General features: G+C 39.9%; 1 protein-coding gene across 6 annotated transcripts in view; it reads right to left on the reverse strand.

Annotated features, from left to right (window-relative positions):
- The window catches only part of COL4A5 (collagen type IV alpha 5 chain), an 86,535-nt gene that overhangs the window by 35,522 nt on the left and 32,903 nt on the right, over positions 1-18,110 (reverse strand). For 5 of the 6 annotated variants that reach the window (XM_035324639.1, XM_035324636.1, XM_035324638.1 and 2 more), the window contains exons 3-20: positions 15,139-15,228; positions 13,844-13,888; positions 13,103-13,147; positions 12,935-12,997; positions 12,111-12,164; positions 10,437-10,463; positions 9,113-9,193; positions 8,015-8,077; positions 7,494-7,529; positions 7,345-7,386; positions 7,144-7,236; positions 4,875-4,928; positions 4,710-4,766; positions 2,564-2,608; positions 2,390-2,443; positions 2,175-2,216; positions 1,561-1,693; positions 540-713 (exon numbers count right to left, since the gene is read on the reverse strand). In XM_035324639.1, the coding sequence (XP_035180530.1) occupies positions 540-713; positions 1,561-1,693; positions 2,175-2,216; positions 2,390-2,443; positions 2,564-2,608; positions 4,710-4,766; positions 4,875-4,928; positions 7,144-7,236; positions 7,345-7,386; positions 7,494-7,529; positions 8,015-8,077; positions 9,113-9,193; positions 10,437-10,463; positions 12,111-12,164; positions 12,935-12,997; positions 13,103-13,147; positions 13,844-13,888; positions 15,139-15,228 (1,198 nt within the window). Of the gene's footprint in view, positions 1-539; positions 714-1,560; positions 1,694-2,174; positions 2,217-2,389; positions 2,444-2,563; positions 2,636-4,709; positions 4,767-4,874; positions 4,929-7,143; positions 7,237-7,344; positions 7,387-7,493; positions 7,530-8,014; positions 8,078-9,112; positions 9,194-10,436; positions 10,464-12,110; positions 12,165-12,934; positions 12,998-13,102; positions 13,148-13,843; positions 13,889-15,138; positions 15,229-18,110 lie in introns of those variants that run through there. The other variant, XM_035324640.1, reaches the window with a different exon arrangement.

The raw sequence follows: 18,110 nt of genomic DNA on the forward strand, positions 1-18,110 counted from the left end.
AAGCATTGATTAGATGATATCACAAAAGCTAAGTTTATTCAAGAAAGCGAAGTGGTTACCACCTGCCTTATGTGTAAATTTTAATGTAATTTTCATTAATTGGATAAGTTGGACTTAACATCAATTGGGAAAAATACTAAATTTTGTTCAACTGGACCAAATCTGCCTGGCTCTGGAGAACTGTCATTACTGTGCGAGTTAGCACAAAGGTCCCGCAGGCCTGAAAAGATTTATCCTCCTCCAGTCTAGCTGAATCTCATTGATCAGTCAAGGCAGGGCTACTTGAGGTAGAAAGAAGCGTGATAAAGCCAGATTGTAACTCACACTATTGAATTCAAAAACTTTATAATCATCTTTATGGCTAGAGCTCTCCTAAAAATGTCCTGATTTGCAGTGGGAGTGACATATGAATAGCCTGGAATCTTGTGGGCTTCAGCTGCTGATAAACTACATCCCTGGAGGAAGAATTAACAACCAGAAGAATGGATGTCAAAGCTATTCACTCTCTTCTCTTTGTTGTCTATATGATCATCACTCACCAGGAGGAACAGACGGTGCAGGTGGTCCCGGAGGACCTGGAGGTCCTGGAGGTCCCTGTGGTCCATCAAGTCCAGGCTGTCCAGGAATGGAAACACCAGGTAAACCTGGATCTCCCTTCTGTCCTCTCTCACCAGGTAAGCCAGGTGGGCCAGGAGGCCCAACAGTAGTGACCCCTATGATGGGAAGAACTTAGTTACTTGATAGCTCAAAGGTTTAAATTACCTTTTTTGTAAGGATGACAATGATAGATGATGAATAGCATGCTACAGATAAGGCTCTGTCTTTCTGTGTAAGTACGCCATGATGTTTTTTTATGGAATTAAAATCTACATGTTGACGTGCACTTTGACACATGCACATTTTCTATTTTCAGAGATTTTTGTTTGAAAAACTGAGCTGAAATTCAACAACTAAGCAAACATTTTATGAAGAAAAAAAGGAAAAACAAACAAACCAAAAAGACCCCAAAACATAAAAAGACATATGAAAGGAAGGACTGATGAAAAAAAAAAAAAAAAGAACCAAAAACATTTACATGCTGTAACTTTACAGTCATAATATTCTTCTCTGTGCATATATAAGATAAATCCAGGTGTCATTGTGCACTCCCACTGTAGACACAGACCAACCCCTTCCTTTGTTACTGGCCAATCTGCAGCAAAGATTAGATTTGATGGCCAGGTACCAGACTTCTGGTACACAGTACTTTCTCTGTACAATGCAATGGATAACGAGCCTTATGGGTAACTGATATGACATAAATTAACTCTAAGACTGTTAAGCTAGGATGTTTGACAGCATTGATGATTAGCATCCTTTGTTCACCACAGCAGGGATAATGAATGTTCAGAATTCCTCATATTATCCCCATGTGCAAAGGACATGTAGAGGTAGCTCTAAATAGTTTTGCCTTTACTCTCTGCTCAGTCCTTCTGTCAAAAGGAATGTGAAAAGACCATGAAGCTAAATATCCATTCATACATTTGAATAAATAACTTATTTTTATGCTTATACTCCTACCTGGAGAACCTGGCAAGCCGGGTGGGCCTGGCCTACCAGAGAATCCACGCTCCCCTTTGGCTCCTGGGAGTCCTGGCAATCCTTTGCTACCTTTTGGTCCCACTGTTGCATCAATGCCTGGTCTTGAAATGACCTGTAAATGTTTCACGTTCATGTGAAACAGTTTGTTAATTACTAAGCCAAGAAAAGTCACCAAAAAGATAAAGAGATGTAAGGGAGGAAAAGTTCAACGTACTTTGAAGCTTATACTAATGACAAGATGCTTTTCCCACTCCACTGAATTACCTAGTACAATTACAGCAAAAAGTACTTCCAATAGAAAGTACCTTTATTGCCAGGACAATATGGTTAGAAAAGGCTTCAGTGGAGCTGCCTCAATTTCTGCTGGTTTGAGGTAATAGTCTACCCTTGGTTTTGTAGCCTTGCAAATCCTAGAGCACAGGATCTATCTCAAAAGAAGGATATAATTATTTCTATTAGTGAGCATATGAAAACTTTGCTGGTGCTGTTAGTTTTTGTTTGTGCCTGGAGATGTGACTCACTGTCACCCCAGAACTATGATGAGATACGCTGTCAACCAAATGCAGAGGGAAAAGAATGGAATAAGAACTTACACTTCCAGGGGGACCGGGAGGACCAGTGTCACCTTTTTCACCCTACAAATGAAATTAAGAGCATTTTTATATTGCACATTAGAATACAAAAAAATTATAGCAAGTATTCCTCAACACTCTAGCAGCACAGGCAATGCAATTATTACTCAGCCAGAACTAAACTAAATGATGGCAGGTTTACAAGCTACTATAGCAATAATGACAACTCGGCGTACCTTTTCACCATCTCTTCCTGGAGCACCATTAACTCCAGGCCCACCAGGTAAACCCTTCAAGAAAGGAGAAAGATAATCACAAGCAGATCTTCTCCGTATCAGAAAAAAAAAAAAAAAAAAAAAAAAAAAGCTTATAAGTAGTCTGCTGAGATTAGAAATGTATAAGGTACTCACATCCCTACCAGGCTGACCAGGTTCTCCATCTTTGCCAGGCTTTCCCTTTAAAGACATAAATATGCATTGAAATAAAATGCTTCAAAATGAAGAATTTTTGTGGAAATAAAGTTACTTCCCATTTTTTAAGAAACTAAACTTTTTTTTTTTAGTTTCTTAAATGCAGAAATGCAATTTAGAATGCAGTTCTTATGACATATACCTCAAAGATACTAACCAAGTAGAATCAACTGAGCTATCTGAAGTGAGGTTTTCTTTTTGAAAAACAGGGCACAAAAACATGACAAGTCTCAAAGAAACATTGTGTGAATATAGCATGAAATGATCTTCAATTAACTAATTCCTTGCATCTAATAGTTCCCTTTGCCTTAACATTAGAGAAGTCTTCTACTTGGAAAACAGAACACAGTATGTAATTAGGAAATTAGCATATTGTGGCCAGTGAAACTAAAACCAAACACGTCTGTTTGAACTTCAACTATCCCTTAAACTAAATGCAACTTTCTGAAGAGCAGTATCAATAAAATATAAAGTCCTATTCTGCTCAAATAAGCAAATTCTAAAAACAATTTTGCTGAACAGATTTGTCATTGCTACAATGAAAATAGTGCAAGCTGCATTTTATTGCAGACCATCCGCTGGGTGAGACAAACAGAAGCCTGCTGTTAGCATTACAGAAGCAGTAAGAATGGGGGACACCTGGTGGAACTACACTACGGATTGAGTTTCACCATAGTAACACGATTAACTCTCAATCAAGGAGAAGTTGAAAGTAAGACCAGACAGATCTAGTATACTATAATGTGATCTGTGAAGTCTGTAATATTAGTGATTATTTCTGATTCTCAAAAATAAACAAATTGAAATGTGTCTGAGCCATAAAACATAATATGAAACTCTAAAATCCAGATTTAGAGTCACTTAACAGCAAAGCTGCATATTAAATATGCAACATTCAGAGTAATAAAAAAGAAAAATGTTGGTAAACAAACTTCCAGCAAAAAGCATCTGACATATCCATTTGGGATTCTTATCCTTTCCCATCTTTGCAAATTTATGTGGTTAGCAATTACTTTTGCAGAGAGAAGCAACTTGGAAAATACAATTCAAAATATAATGAGAATTTTGGCTTCTGTAAATTTCTTATGTATATATGAGAAGGCAAATCAAAGCCTACCCAGAAATCTCAGCAATTAACAAGAATTTTACCTAGAACACTGGAGATTTTTCTTCCATGTTCTTTATTTCCTATGGAAATTGGAAAACCTAATAGCAGTATGTTTCTTAACAGTGTTTATATATTGTCCAATTAACCAGAGCAAGACTTGTGTCCTGGTTTTCAAAGAAGCCCATTACGTTGACATCAATACAGGTTCAGGAGCTATGAAAGTGAGAATACAGAATGCTTTGAACTGGTAGCAGCTTTTCTTTTCTTTGCCAGTCCAAACCATGTTATTTTCATTCTATTTCTTAACACCTCTATAGTCTTCCTCAGCTCATTCTGAGCTGATATTCAAGTAAATTTAAATTTCAGGATGGATTGAATCTAGACAGGAACAAAGTGATTCATGCTGTCCCCAGATGCAGCTATCCTGACTCGTTCCCTCCCCAGTTAGTACATAAACAGAAGTGGTCACTTGAGAAGTGACACATGGACTTTTGGTCTTAATGAGATGTTCAAAGACTTGTTTTTGTGACTCACCACACAAGCAAACCCACTGAGAATGAGTTTACATAGACCAGTTTAGAAATACAGCAATCTCATGCTGCTTGGGCAACCAATTAATAGCAACCTGAATGAAGACCCTCTCTAAAACAAAACAGAAAACTGCTGCTTCAGGAAAGGAGTCCAACAACTCTGAAGCAGGTCTCCGCATGTAACTAGATAACATAATTCAAATTAGTTTTCCGTCCCCCCAGACTAAGATCTACATATAGATAATTCTATCAGGAAGCCCTGAGAGATCCATAGCTAGAAGCATTACACCATGAACCAGATAGGTTATATATTAGGTTGCCAAGTTATGGAAAAAAAAAAAAGTTTCTTACCCAGAGGCAGAAGGCCTCACCTGATTTCAGCATTTGTTTAATTCTTAAAGATAACATTGGTTGGAAAGAAAAACATTTGGTTAAATAGACTACTTACTCTTTTGCCTGGTTCTCCTTGCTCACCTTTTTCACCTTTTACGCCACCGGGAAGACCCTGGACACACAAACATCATCTTAAACTGAGCCCATAAGCCTGAGTAGAATGAATTTACAGCTCTGATACAGATGAAACAAACAAACAAAAAAAACTAGAACTACTCACAGGAGGGCCTTGTGGCCCAGGAAGTCCTGGTGGGCCTGGATCACCTGGAATTCCCTGTCAAGCATGAGAAAAGAAAAAGAGGATTAAGCCTCCACCCCTCCCTAGTATCTCAGTTGATATATATACCTACACATATGCATATATACATATATATATTCACACACACTTTAAAATAGAATCTTTTTTTTTTTTTTTCTGTCATTTAGATTTCCAAGTACTGTGACCAGTAAGGGATCATATCAATTCTTTATTTGTACAGATTGTCAAGTGCAACTGTAAAGTTTATTAGCTGCTCATCCTGTTTGTTTAGATGATTCACTCCACTAGGACATAAATGCCTCCTGCGTGCACTGCAGCAGCTGGTTTGGTGGTCTGCAGCTGCTATACAATAATAAAAAGAAGGAAGAAAGAAAGGAAGGACAGATAGAACAAATGCCAGATCCTGCTGAAATTACAGGAGCAACAGTCATTAGATTGCTGGCAGTTGCTGAAGTTGTGAGGCCATTAGGAGCGTGCTTGTCACAAAAGCGTCAAAATCACTGTGTGAAAAAGTTAGGGTTTCCATTTTTCTTGTTACACCTACGAACAAGATATTAAAATCTCTTCAACATTAACCTAAACAAAAAGTTACAGGCTGTTGAATCCACAAAAGCTTTTTGTGCAGTCTTTTTTCCCTTCCACAACTTATACAAGTTCATCCTTACACTCGATTTTTCAGTCATCAGAGGTCATAGGTGGAGATACACATCAGAACCTTGTGTGTGCTTCACAGTGCTGATTTTTTTTTGCTCATTTTATACTACCAAGTATAACTTTTGTTGCAGTATAAATAAGTCTTTAAACCTTGAAATCATTGTTAATGTTGGTCAAAGACAATGTGCTCAGACTAAGTCTTACTGCTTTATAAGGAAATGTAGCTAGAATGCTTTGATTTTGTACTTTTATATAACTTTATTTCAGCAGAATTAATCCTTCAGAGATCCCTGATGACACAGATGCATTAGTCTGACCCTAATAAAATCAGCTGCATTTTTGTTTCAACTATAGGGTGGTCAAAACATCACCTCTTGTTCTGCTAGAATTATACAGACATGCAGTGCTCTTTACCTTCTCTCCTACCATTCAGTAACAAAAAAAAGAGCCAAAACCAGGGACTGAGACCTTTCTAGGATGACTGCGAATGTGCATCAGCGGATAGTGCTAGTGAATGTCTTAGCGGTGCCTAATGTTCTTCTGAAAGGCAGGGTAACAAATGGTTCTGATAAAGATGAAGGACAGCAGGACAGTCCTACACCCCACCAACATAAAACATTGCTGCCCACCAAAGCTTTCTTCTCTCAGACATATTTCTCAAGATGAAAAATAGAAAGCAAGAGATTGACCCCAAAACAGATGGAGGAAACTAATAGTTTAAAGTTATGTGGGAGCTGAGTTACCACAGTGACATTTGCAAAATAACCAGAGCATAAAAATGGCCACTCACCACTCTTGCCCCAGAATATCTACCTTAGTCCTTCTACTACTCGGGGTGGTATTTGAACATACCATGGAAGTTTCAAAGAAAAAATGAAATCCAGGCACCCACAACTCTGCGGGTGGTGTTCAGATTGTCTCTAACTTGACCCCAGAACCCAGTGAAGAAAAAAGGAAGAAATGTAGTAACATTAAAAATGGAAATTGTCCCAGTGATGTTTTGGCACTTATGGGTGGGGAAGGACCCATACAAATTAAACCAACAGTTTGAGCTTACTGCCACGGTATGGCTTGGTATTACTTCTGAGAGGCCAGAAGCAGGGAAATCACTTTATTGAGACCACAAGGAAGAAAGATCTGGGGACATCACTAATAATAAAAATAATAAGAAAAAAAGACAAATAAAATAAGAAATTGAGATAAACTTTTGAAAGGCTTCTTCACAATAGATGACAGAGCTGGTTAATTACTGGGAATCATAATCCTCATAGCTTTGAAAATCTCAGTTTGGGTGTTCCAAGGAATGAGAGCAGTTTAACCGCTTTTACTGTTACTACGAACTTCCTCTGAGACAGTTTGTTCTGCAGGACAGTTACTTTATTAAGAGAAGTAACTGAGCTAATGCAACTGGCATGCCTTCTATTAAAGGAAAATACTCAGACTTGAAACATTCTGTACTTTAGGAAAAATAGCTGAAGCTCTGTACAGTGAGCAGGACATGAGTATATATGAGCCAAACCAAAGGAGGCTGCAGCTTGATCACATTCACTGCAGATGGGTACAGTTTCCCACTCACCTGATCTCCTTTCTGAAACTCAATGTCATTTGGTCTCTTCTGTTCTCCAATTTGTCCTGGTGGCCCTGGAGGTCCCTGAAGACCTTGTTCACCCTAATGTGCAGGAAGACAGCAGTTTGCTACAGGCAGTACAAGCCAAAATAGCATACATAAGTATTTTGAAAGTAATAAAGAAAAATATCATCATGATCACCTACTCACTTTTTCACCTTTGGGTCCTTGGAAATTCAAGCCCATATTACCCTGCAAGAAGCCAAACTTGTCAAACCTTAGAATTCACAAATGAACAAACAAACAAACAAACAAAATCACAAAGCCAACCACCACCATCAATGAAGGAAAGAAAATACCTTAGGTCCTGGTAGCCCTGGTGGACCAGGAGGTCCCTATTAAAAAAAAAGAAAACAAAAGTCACTCTCTTAAGCACTTTGCATGTCCACTTTTATACCCATGTTGACCAGGCATATGGATATGCCTTCCTTTAAGCGCTGCTCTTCATGCTACTAAACTTAATGGATAGATATGAAACTAAGTGAGAGGTTCAAATACAATTAAACAAGTATCAAACATGAAAGGATTAAAAATACACGGCTAAATAAACTAAATTTCCATTCTGGGGTTTCACACCAATATGGAGCCTGCACAAAGATTTGATGATTTGAAGCAAAAAGAGCTGAGTGTTTTCAATGTATCACATCTAAACATGCACAGTAGCAGCTCCAGGGTCAGCCGAGTGCATGGTTGCTACTGTATTCATACCAAGTCACAGCTACCCAAACCTCTGCACTTTGCTAATTTGCCTCTGAGGACATTAAACAAAGAAGCAACCGCCCCATTTAACATTTTAGGGGTAACAGGCTAAGAAGCTTACCGTCAAACCTGGGGGCCCTGGAGGGCCAACTGGACCTGGTATTCCTGTGGAGCCAGGTGGGCCCTGTTGAAAAAGTGGAGGAGGCTATCAGAGAGGAACCTTATTACAAAAAATAAATAAATAAGTAAATAAATCAATAAAATTGTGGGCTGAATGCAAGACCTTCAAGGAAAAAAAGAACAACCCACAGTTGACATCCCATACATGTGAAATCAAAGTTGCTGACCACTGACCTACCAATTTGTTCTTCACGAAAAGCCTAAAGGAGTGTGTGCTGTGCCAGGAGTGTTCTGCTCTCAACATCAATACATCTCTCTAGGTTGGATAAAGGAATGCTTTTTTGTTTGTTTTGAACTACTTTTGCTCTTTCTTTCTCTTCAATGCACTGAGAGAGAACAACAAAACACTTTGTATTTGTAATTCCTCCCAGCCAGAAACAGACAATAGGAAAGCACAGATCAGAGGAACAGAAATGCTAACAGGCTCAGTCTGGTCAGAATAGCCTGGGGCTTGCCTCTCTCTACCAGGAAATGGGAGTTTCTGGCTTCTCTCCAGTGCAGGCTGATAGACTCATTTTCTGCTCCCCTTGTTCTTACACTAAAGCAATGAATGGCTCAGTGGGGAAGCACAGGGCCTGGAGTCACTAGCTGTTTTCACAGAAGACTGCTGGGAGAACAGAAACACTACTCAGGAGGTGCAACATGAGGAGAACAGCTGAGACATTGCCCTTTCTTCCCACCATTGAAAATAGTGGCTGCAGCTCAAAAATGCAGATGTTACTTTACCTCAGGGTGAGGAAGGGAAGGAAAATCCAGAACTGATACAGAGAATGTTTGAGAAGTGGCAACAGGAAAGGAAAACAGAGAAGCAAGCCAGTAACTGAGTACTGCTGTTTGCTGGACGCTGCTTTCCTGAAAAGGGGACTTTTCTGGCCTCTGTGGGCCACCCTGTTAGGAGAAGCACTTTCCCTCAAGCCATAAACAAGAGGTACATTAAAAATAACCCTAGCACCAAATTTTCCAAATGTTCTGTAATTGAAATACTCTCCATTGCATCTCTGTGGCAGAACACAATTCAGTAGTACTTTACACAACTTACAGGTATCCCTGGAAGACCTGGAAAACCTGGGTCGCCCTTCTGTCCTGGCAGCAAAGATGTAATTATTTCACCTGCTTCACCCTAGAAGAAAAACAGCTGGCTTTAATTACTAGCACTGAACAAATCTTTATCACCATTCTGACTCCAAAGAATGCAAACAGTGGCTCTTAAAACTGATAGACTCAGAGTTATCTTATACCCCAGCAATACTCTTAAAATTTAAGCATTAGATTCTTCAAAGAAATCACTTTTAAAGATGGAGCTCCTTCCATATTTGGAGGGTTCTTTAAATAGCTAAACCACCAACTGCTAAGAGCTTGTTTTGTGTGTACAAATATATCAGCACCGATCTAAATTCCAAAAGACTATGGGGAATTGAAATACATATGCTTCAGAAAGTGATATTCTAGCTCCATGTGAAAGCAACAGATAGGATACAACAGAAGAAAGGCTTCAGCTTCTTTCAGTGTCCTACCTCATGAGATTAGTATTATGTTATAATAGTCATGCTTCATAAGCTAAAATTAAAGTATGATTTGTTACCAATATCAAGATCTTTTCGAAGTGTTGTGAGCAGCTTGCATTTTAGTATCTTCACAAAGAAAGGGGCTGAGAAGAACAATTCAGCTTAAGAGTCATCATTTCCTGGCATCAACGTGTTATGCTATCCTTTCAGGAGTTTATTGGACTAACTCTGTAGGTCAAGCTTCTTTTTAAATAGATTTGAACTAAAACTAATGTTTTGACCCCTGCTCAAACCAGGTCAAGGTTACAAAAACAAAAAACAACACCACCAGACTTAAAAAAAGTCCTTAAGGTTCAAAATCAGAGTATGAGACTATTTACACTAGGAAATAAAAAAAGTCATCTACATAAGTAATCTATACAGTAGGAGCACATCTTCAAAAGGAATGTAAAACGTTGCACTACTCCCTTCTCTGAATATTTTAGTCGCTGCTGCTCAATCTCTAATAGCATTCCTGAGCACGCACAGGTAGACTACTAGAGCATTTTGGTGTTGGTAGCATTTTTCTAACTTGATGCCTCACAGCACAGATGCTGTTCCTCACACTCCCAAGGCAACGACCTTCAGAAAACTGTCTGCTACTTCTACTCACCAAAACTGAGACAAGCTACTGCAGAATTTCTAGTTAGTTGCACTGGAGAGGTCTAGAAACATTTTTTTTTTCTTTTTCAGAACTTCACTCCAGATTCCGATGGACATACATGGTCTTGCAATAAATGCAAGCAGCTTACTTATGCCAGATCACACTGCATAGCCATGCCTGATTAGTACTTAGATGTGAGAGTTTAAAACACTTACCTTCATACCTGGCAGGCCAGGAGGTCCCTTTGTTTAAAAGAAACAAAAAAGAGAAGAAAGATCAATAAAAAATAATAATTGGTATGTTATTTGCAAACCACTGATCAGATCTACAGCATGCAGCAAGCAATAAAGGGAGAAGGCTAAAAATAGATGAAAAAAAATTCTTTTATGATCTTCAGAATCAGCTGGAAAAAAATTTAGAAGTACTTTCTCAGTAAATATTGAGCATTAAAAGGACTACATTTCCATTCGCTAACAATTTGCTTTCTCATTGCCTCCTACTATCCTGTCTCCCACATTACTTTCTGCTTAGTTCTGGGGTCCCCACCATAAGAAAGACGTGCCTGCTAGAGTAGTCCAGAGGAGGGCCACAAGGATGCTCAGAGGGCTGGAACACCTCTGCTGTGAAGACAGGCTGAGAGAGCTGGGGATGCTCAGCCTGGAGAAGAGAAGGCTCCAGGGAGACCTTATAATATCCTTCCAGTACCGAAAGGGGCCTGCAGGAAAGGTGCTGGTGTGGTTTGACCCACAGCAGGCAGCTAAGCACCACACAGCGTTCATTCACTTCCCTGCTCCCCAGGTGGTATGGGGATAAAGACAGTTTAATAGGACAGAAGAGGAAGGGAAATAATAATAATTGTAGCTAGAATATAACAAAGCAAGTGAGGCACAATGCAATTGCTCAATACCCGCTGCCTCCTGCCCTGGCCAACTTCCCCAGCTTTATTGTTCAGCATGACACCCTGTGGTATGGGACATGCCTTTGGCCAGCCTTTGCCAGCTGTCCTGGCTGTGTCCCCTCCCAGCTTCCTGTGCACCCCAAACCTACTTCCTGGTGGGGCAGCACAAGAAGCTGAAAAGTCCTTGACTTAGTGTAAGCACTGCTCTACAACCACTAAAACATTGGTGCAGTATCAGCGTTATGCTCATCCCTATATCCAGATCATCACCAGATCAGCTACTAGGAAGAAAATTAACTCTATCCAGCCAAAACCAGGGCAGGGACTCTTTAGCAGGGACCATAGTGATAGCACAAGAGATAATGGTTTTAAACTAAAAGAGGATAGGCTTAGATCGGATATTAGGAAGAAATTCTCTCCTATGAGTATGGTGAAGCACTTGCACAGGCTGCCCAGAGAAGCTGTTGAAGTGCCCAAGGCCAGGCAGCATGGGGCTTTGGACAGCCTGGGCTGGTGGGAGGTGTCCCTGCCCAGGGCCGGGGTTGGAACTGGGTGATCTTTAAGGTCCCTTCCAACCCAAACTGTTCTATGATTTGGTTCTGACAGTTGCTTATACCCTATACTACTGTTCCTTTTTTCTTCCCCATTTATCTCCAGCAACACTCTCTATATACACCTATACACACGATGACAGTAACAAGATTTCCCTTCTCTGACACGTATGCATATATTTCAATTTTCTGCAGGTGACAAAAGCATCTCAGCACATGAGAATTCAAATGGCTTTTTATTATCTTTGCCACAGCATGCAGCAGAAGAGCTCACTTTTCTGCTGGACATCTGAAATATTCTGATTAACCATAAAAAATAGATTCCTGTTTATTAAAAGAGCAACTGCAAAAAGAGGCTGGTATTTATTTGATCCTTCACAGATCTAGGTAGGAATCTTTCAGTGGATTACAGGAAGCAGATCTGGAAATTTTTTACTTACAGGAGGCCCTTGTAAGCCAGGAAAACCTGGACTGCCTGGGAATCCACGCTCTCCCTTAGGGATGAAGAAGACCATTAGCCAAAAAGCAAAACAAAACATAACAAAGATTAACAAGTATTTGTTGAAAAGTCCAGTTTAATTGTTAACTTATGACTCCAGAATAGCAAATTGTATTGGAATCAGTTATAGGATGAACGGTTTGCAAAGTCATACAAGTGGTTGAAACAGAACTTTCCAAATTCAGATATTCCTACATGCATCCAGGCAAACTGCTATACTACAGAGAGAGAAAACACACGCACTGCTATAGAGGATCAGCTTCTCGTAAAGAAAGATCATAAAGCAAAGCTAAGTAACATATCTGAATGAAAGTGATTCCTTCCAACAAGGATACTGAATCAGTATTTTCAATGCAATATTATTAAAAATTAATAATTAAGAAGTCCCACTGTTTGCTAGTATGTCTTCCTTGGTAGCAAGACCCTACTACACAGATCAGATGCAGCATATGATTCTAATCATGACACACTCCTCTCAGTTGTGAGCTGTAAAATTAAGGATTAGAAAAAAGTAACAAAGAAGTTAGCTGAGTACAAATGATGTGACTTGATGCTAGCAATTTATCACCAGCAACTGGTGCTTTAGTTACCAGATCATGACCTCTTCTCTCAGACGCACGTGGAAGTGCCTGGAGTTACCTGCACAAATCAGCAACAGCAAGTGCTACTTCACACAATAAACAAGACCCATTGGCTACAGTCAGAAGAACAAGAGCTCTTTATCATATTATTGTTGTCCTGATAAGAGTTTTAAAGGGATTCCACCTTAGTTCCATTGCAGCCTGGGATACCCTGAGGTCCTGGTGGCCCATCTTGTCCTGGTAATCCCTTTGAAGTTGAAAACAGGAAAGAACAGTTAGCTTGCAGGATGGTCTTCTGTGTCAGAAAGACAAAATAGACCAGATCATAACTATATAGCCCACTCCTACTTACAGGAAGTCCTGGTGTTCCTGGAAATCCTGGAAGCCCTGGTGGTCCCTAGGAAAAAAAAGATGTATGTTTTAAACAGTACGGTGTGATTAGATGCACAAAAGGAGTGACCAAGATTTGATTAAATGTAGCCTATATGTATATACATAAGAAAAGCTGAAGCATCAGAATCACAAAAAAAATAAGAATGCAATATGGACTGCCATCAAGGTTCTCACCTCTCTTTCAGGAAAATATCCATGAAAACACAGAGAAGACGAAGGTAACCGAACAACTACGGTAAGACCATATAGATAGACAAAGAAAAGAGAAGAAATACTCATGGTACAGAAGATGGATGCATACCACTGCAGTTGGTGACACAGCAGTTGTCACCCGCTGAGGGATTTGACAAAAAGAAAAAGCAGAGGCACGAAACATAAAGGGTTTCCAGACTCAGTGTCTCACATATTGACCCTGTATACACATACACAGTATTGGGATTACTCTCCCTAATGAGTTTATGGAAAGTAATACAAGCAATATATAAGATTGTGTAATACAATCAATTGTTGTATTACTTACATAATCTTATATTCCTTACAAAAAGTAATACACTCTCTTCTAGCTGACAGACATGTTTTGTCAGGAATAAGTTAATTTTTTTCCCCCCATAAATCACCATTTTTATGAGGACCCACTCTACACCTGGCAGTCTTTATCCACAATTCCAGTACATCAACCTAAAATTGCACCGATACTTACTCTAATTCCTTTGGGTCCAATAGGTCCTGGAAGACCATCATCACCCTAAAAAACAAACAAACAACAACAACAACCAACCAACCAACAACATTCAAGCTTCCAGTCAGTTCTTCTATCAAAGCAAACTGTAAGCATGATAGAAGTTATTTTACATGTTTATAATAAGATGGCTAAAGGTTACGTAAGTTGCCATTTCCTGAGTAAAAGGGTTCAAAATAACTTTATTTTGGGCACTGGACCTTGAATTGAAAAGCACTTGTTGCAGCTGATAAACCATGACTTAGAGGAAATGTTTTTTTCATTAAAGCTACCTAAACTTGCATGTAAGCAGAAACTGTCTGCTTGCTTTCATCAATTGTACTACAGTGACCTCGTGTGGTCAACACAAGCTATACAAGATTAAGCTTCACAGTAAAATACTGAGAAGATATTTATGGAGTCCAAATACAATAGACTAGTTTCTTATAGAGGACTTCTTTCTCATTTCACTTGTTACACACAATTTTATCTCTTAGCATAGCCCTTCATTTCTTCTTATCATCTAACTATTATTATTATTATTATTATTATTATTATTATTATTTTGTGCTTCTGCTAGTTTTGATCTTGGGTACTTGCAACAGAAATAGGCAGATCCTGGATAAGCTTGTGCATATTAAATAACATGCACTCAGAGGAATGCTTTTCAGCGTTTTAATGCTATGCCATACCATCTGAGCATGGTGATGTAATTCAGTAGGAAATAAAAATAAACTGAAACCATCCAGGGAAAGCAAGGAGCATTCCTCAGTTGCCTCAGCATGGTTCAACGAGGCCTTCATTTGCATCACCCCACACAAAACTAGCCCACGAATACCACTAGGTGCAAACACGAGTTTGCAACACCACCCACGTGGTGGGACCCCTCCAGCAGCTAACACCACTCTCATCAGTAGACTAAGTAATGGAGGGTGTTATTGCAAGGAGTAATAAAGCTACTTTACAGCACCTTGCCAAACCCGTTCTCTGACCTTAATTTGCTAGGGAAAGAATAGAGGTACACACGCAGCGTTTATAGGAACACACATGTAGGTGAGGAATTGGAAACTTCATGCCATCTTCTTCCTATGGTTGACTCTTCCAAACAACAACAACAACAAACAACTAACGTATCCTAATCTACCATCCGAACTTCTGAAGATTTTGCCTATTAAACTAATGAATAATCAAGAATTCTGGGATGATTTGGGATCAGCATTAAAAACAAGCTAACGCTACCTAGCATTTTCACGCTGTTCTAGTAAATTGGGACTTACCTTTGGACCTCTGGGACCAGGAGGCCCTTCCGGTCCTGGAAATCCAGGCAAACCTGGCTGGCCTTCCAAGCCCGGGAATCCCCTTTCACCCTACAGAAAGAATAGGTGTGGGAAGATAATACAGCAAAAGTACAAGTAACGTTAGAGATGTTCAGAAAACACACTTTGTCTGCTTTCAGCAGGAAGTTGCCATACAGACAAACTCATTAAAGTTATGATTAAACATCTCACCTGCTTAGCTACAGAAATTGCTGAAAGTACACACGCATTGCATTTAATTGCACCACTTAAACAGGTTTCATAGGACAATTAGCCACTATTTATGCTACCTATTTACAGAAATAATTCAACAATAGTTCCTCTGTGCTGCCCAGATGCAGCGAATCCTCCCATCTTCCTATAAAAACACGGCTTCGTTAGTCACCACGTCTCTCCTAAAAACTCCATTGTACTGCACTATGCATAAAAACTCCCAAAGGGCAGAGATGACTGCTATACTGTGACTGCTGTTTATTATCATTTCAGATACAAGATTGCTATTTGTAATATAAAAGTAACTGAGATCCTGGTCGGGTACGGTAGGCTACACACTGCGTAAAGACAATGTAAAGATGTTTCCAGCCCAAAGTGCTTATGATCTAAATCCAGAGACAAGACAACAAAGAAACGTTTATCTCTTTTATCTGTCACCTCATGCTAACACTCTAAGCTCTTAAGCAGGAACCATATTTTGCTGAATATTTAGGCAATGATAAATCACAACAGCTTATGAATATTGTCACAAGTATACCTCTACCACATACCATCACACGCCACCCTGTAACTGTCAGTGTTGCGATACGCTACTGTACTGCAGTTTCAGAATGTTCATAGCTGCAAATTCATAAAATATTTACTTGTACTCCTTCTATACAAGATTCATAAAGACCAGTAAATATTAAGGTTTCGATAAGTACAGAATGGTTCAGAAATACCAGAATTAGGACACTTTTCTGTGCATATAGATTATTGTATGCTTTTCAACTGTGTAAATCTATTTCCTACAGCTCTGTTATATCAACTAGTACATAAAACAATGCTTACGAAACAGGCAATTGCTCAGCATTATTCCCTATTGCTCTACAGATCGTTTGGGTCCCACCTGCAAAACCACTTCTGTAGATTTGCCCCAATTATTTTTTTCACAACTACATGAACCACCAAAGAAAGAGGCCTGTGCCTGGATTTGTTCCATCCTGACAAGCACCTTAATCATACGGTTAGGGCTGTGCATTCTTTTCTGTATTCTCTGTTCATCTTGAATTTTTATCTTCTTGCGTGGCTTCAGCACGAATGGGAGGAGTAGCTCCCACATCTATTACCTGGCAGTCTACCAGCTATGACGTTCTCTAGGGAACCGGGAGGCCCTGCCTAGATCCTCAGTCAAGGGAAGGAACTGAAGCAGGAATCTCTTATCTTCAAGAAGACAACATCAGCAGAGAACTGAAAACTGGGGTTTGCAAGCAGACAGAAGCATCTAACTGCAGCCTTGAACACAACATGCAAAAGCCAACATTATAGCTTTGCTTATCTCCCCTCTATTTTCCATGGCAGCTCCACGCTGAACATGATTTCAGATACTCAGCAAGATAATAGCACTAGGTTTCACTCAGTGTACTGCACTTGGGTAGGTGCTCTGTATTCCACTGCAGGGGACAGGAAACTACCACTTGTGTTCGACACATTTACAAGATGTCAGGAACCCCCCAAAATAACAGAGGAAACTAACATGGCCTCTCTTCCTCACAGCTTTTCCACTAATTGCTACTCTGCTTTGGATGACAACCTAAAGGCTGTGAGCAAGCCTGAGCTGCAGTCTTAGCTCTAGACAGTGAGATTCAGAAAGACTCCTTGGATAGGGATGGACAGCTCATTAACTGGTCTGCTAAAGCTGGCTTCCTAGTAATTAGAAGGTAAACATACTCCTCGGTTACTCTAGGTCATAAACTGCTCTCCTGTACAGGGCAGACATCTTTTCTCCCCTGGGGAAATGCTGATTGCAAAATAAATTGAGGCTAGCTGGAGTCCAGGCTGCCTTTCTGCACATGAGAGGCTCTGCTTCTGTGTGCAGCTCTACAGCCAGTATGCTGCCTCACCTGAAAAGCAAGACTGGAGGAGTGTTATTATCCTGGGCCAGGATATGAAAGGGTTAGTGTGCCCCCAAAGGAGACAGAATGAGGAATTTGGGAGTGCCCAATAAAGAAAACATCAGACAGACCAGACTTCGGAGCAAGCTCTGGCAAGAACTGTGTTTGCATACTAAGGAAATACTTGCATACAAGAGGCATGTCAGATGGATCAGGTACTAGCTAGGCTACGCTATGCCTATTCATCTCAGCTTGCTCACACTTCCCCTTTATTTTAGGGAAAGTAACATCTGCAAATGGGTACTAGAACTGAACTTCAGCAGGGGGGTGGCCTTGTACCATCTGCTGCTGCTGAACTGTTCTCTAAAATGCAACTACCCTGAGGTCTCCGCTGCGAGCCGTCGCAGAACTGGGAAGCCAAGACCTTTCAAAGTGAAAGAGGGAAACATACAAGGCCAAACAATTACACAAAAGAAACACAGGAGGCAACAGATGCACTATTGAAACTACAAAATGAGCATTTTCCATGCCCACTTTGAAACTGAACAGCTACGATGCGAGCCTCGCATGAGGACACTGTTGCCAGAGCAACTCCAGGGGAGTTTCCAGCAAATTACCCCGAGAGTGACAGGATGATTTGAAGGACTAGACTTGGGAACAAATGAGGTATTGCACCCAACGCTTCCTGAAGAAACTCTACCCAGCTAGTTATAAAGGAAATATTTGCAATATAACCACTATCTTTGATCAAAAAAATTGGTTGGATAAATAAATGTGGGGAAGTTAGGGGGATAAACCAACCTGATCCAGCTCTCTGGAACACAGAATTTGGTATTATTATTATTA

The sequence above is a fragment of the Oxyura jamaicensis genome, chromosome 4 (genome assembly GCF_011077185.1).
Source record: "Oxyura jamaicensis isolate SHBP4307 breed ruddy duck chromosome 4, BPBGC_Ojam_1.0, whole genome shotgun sequence".
NCBI lineage: Eukaryota > Metazoa > Chordata > Aves > Anseriformes > Anatidae > Oxyura > Oxyura jamaicensis.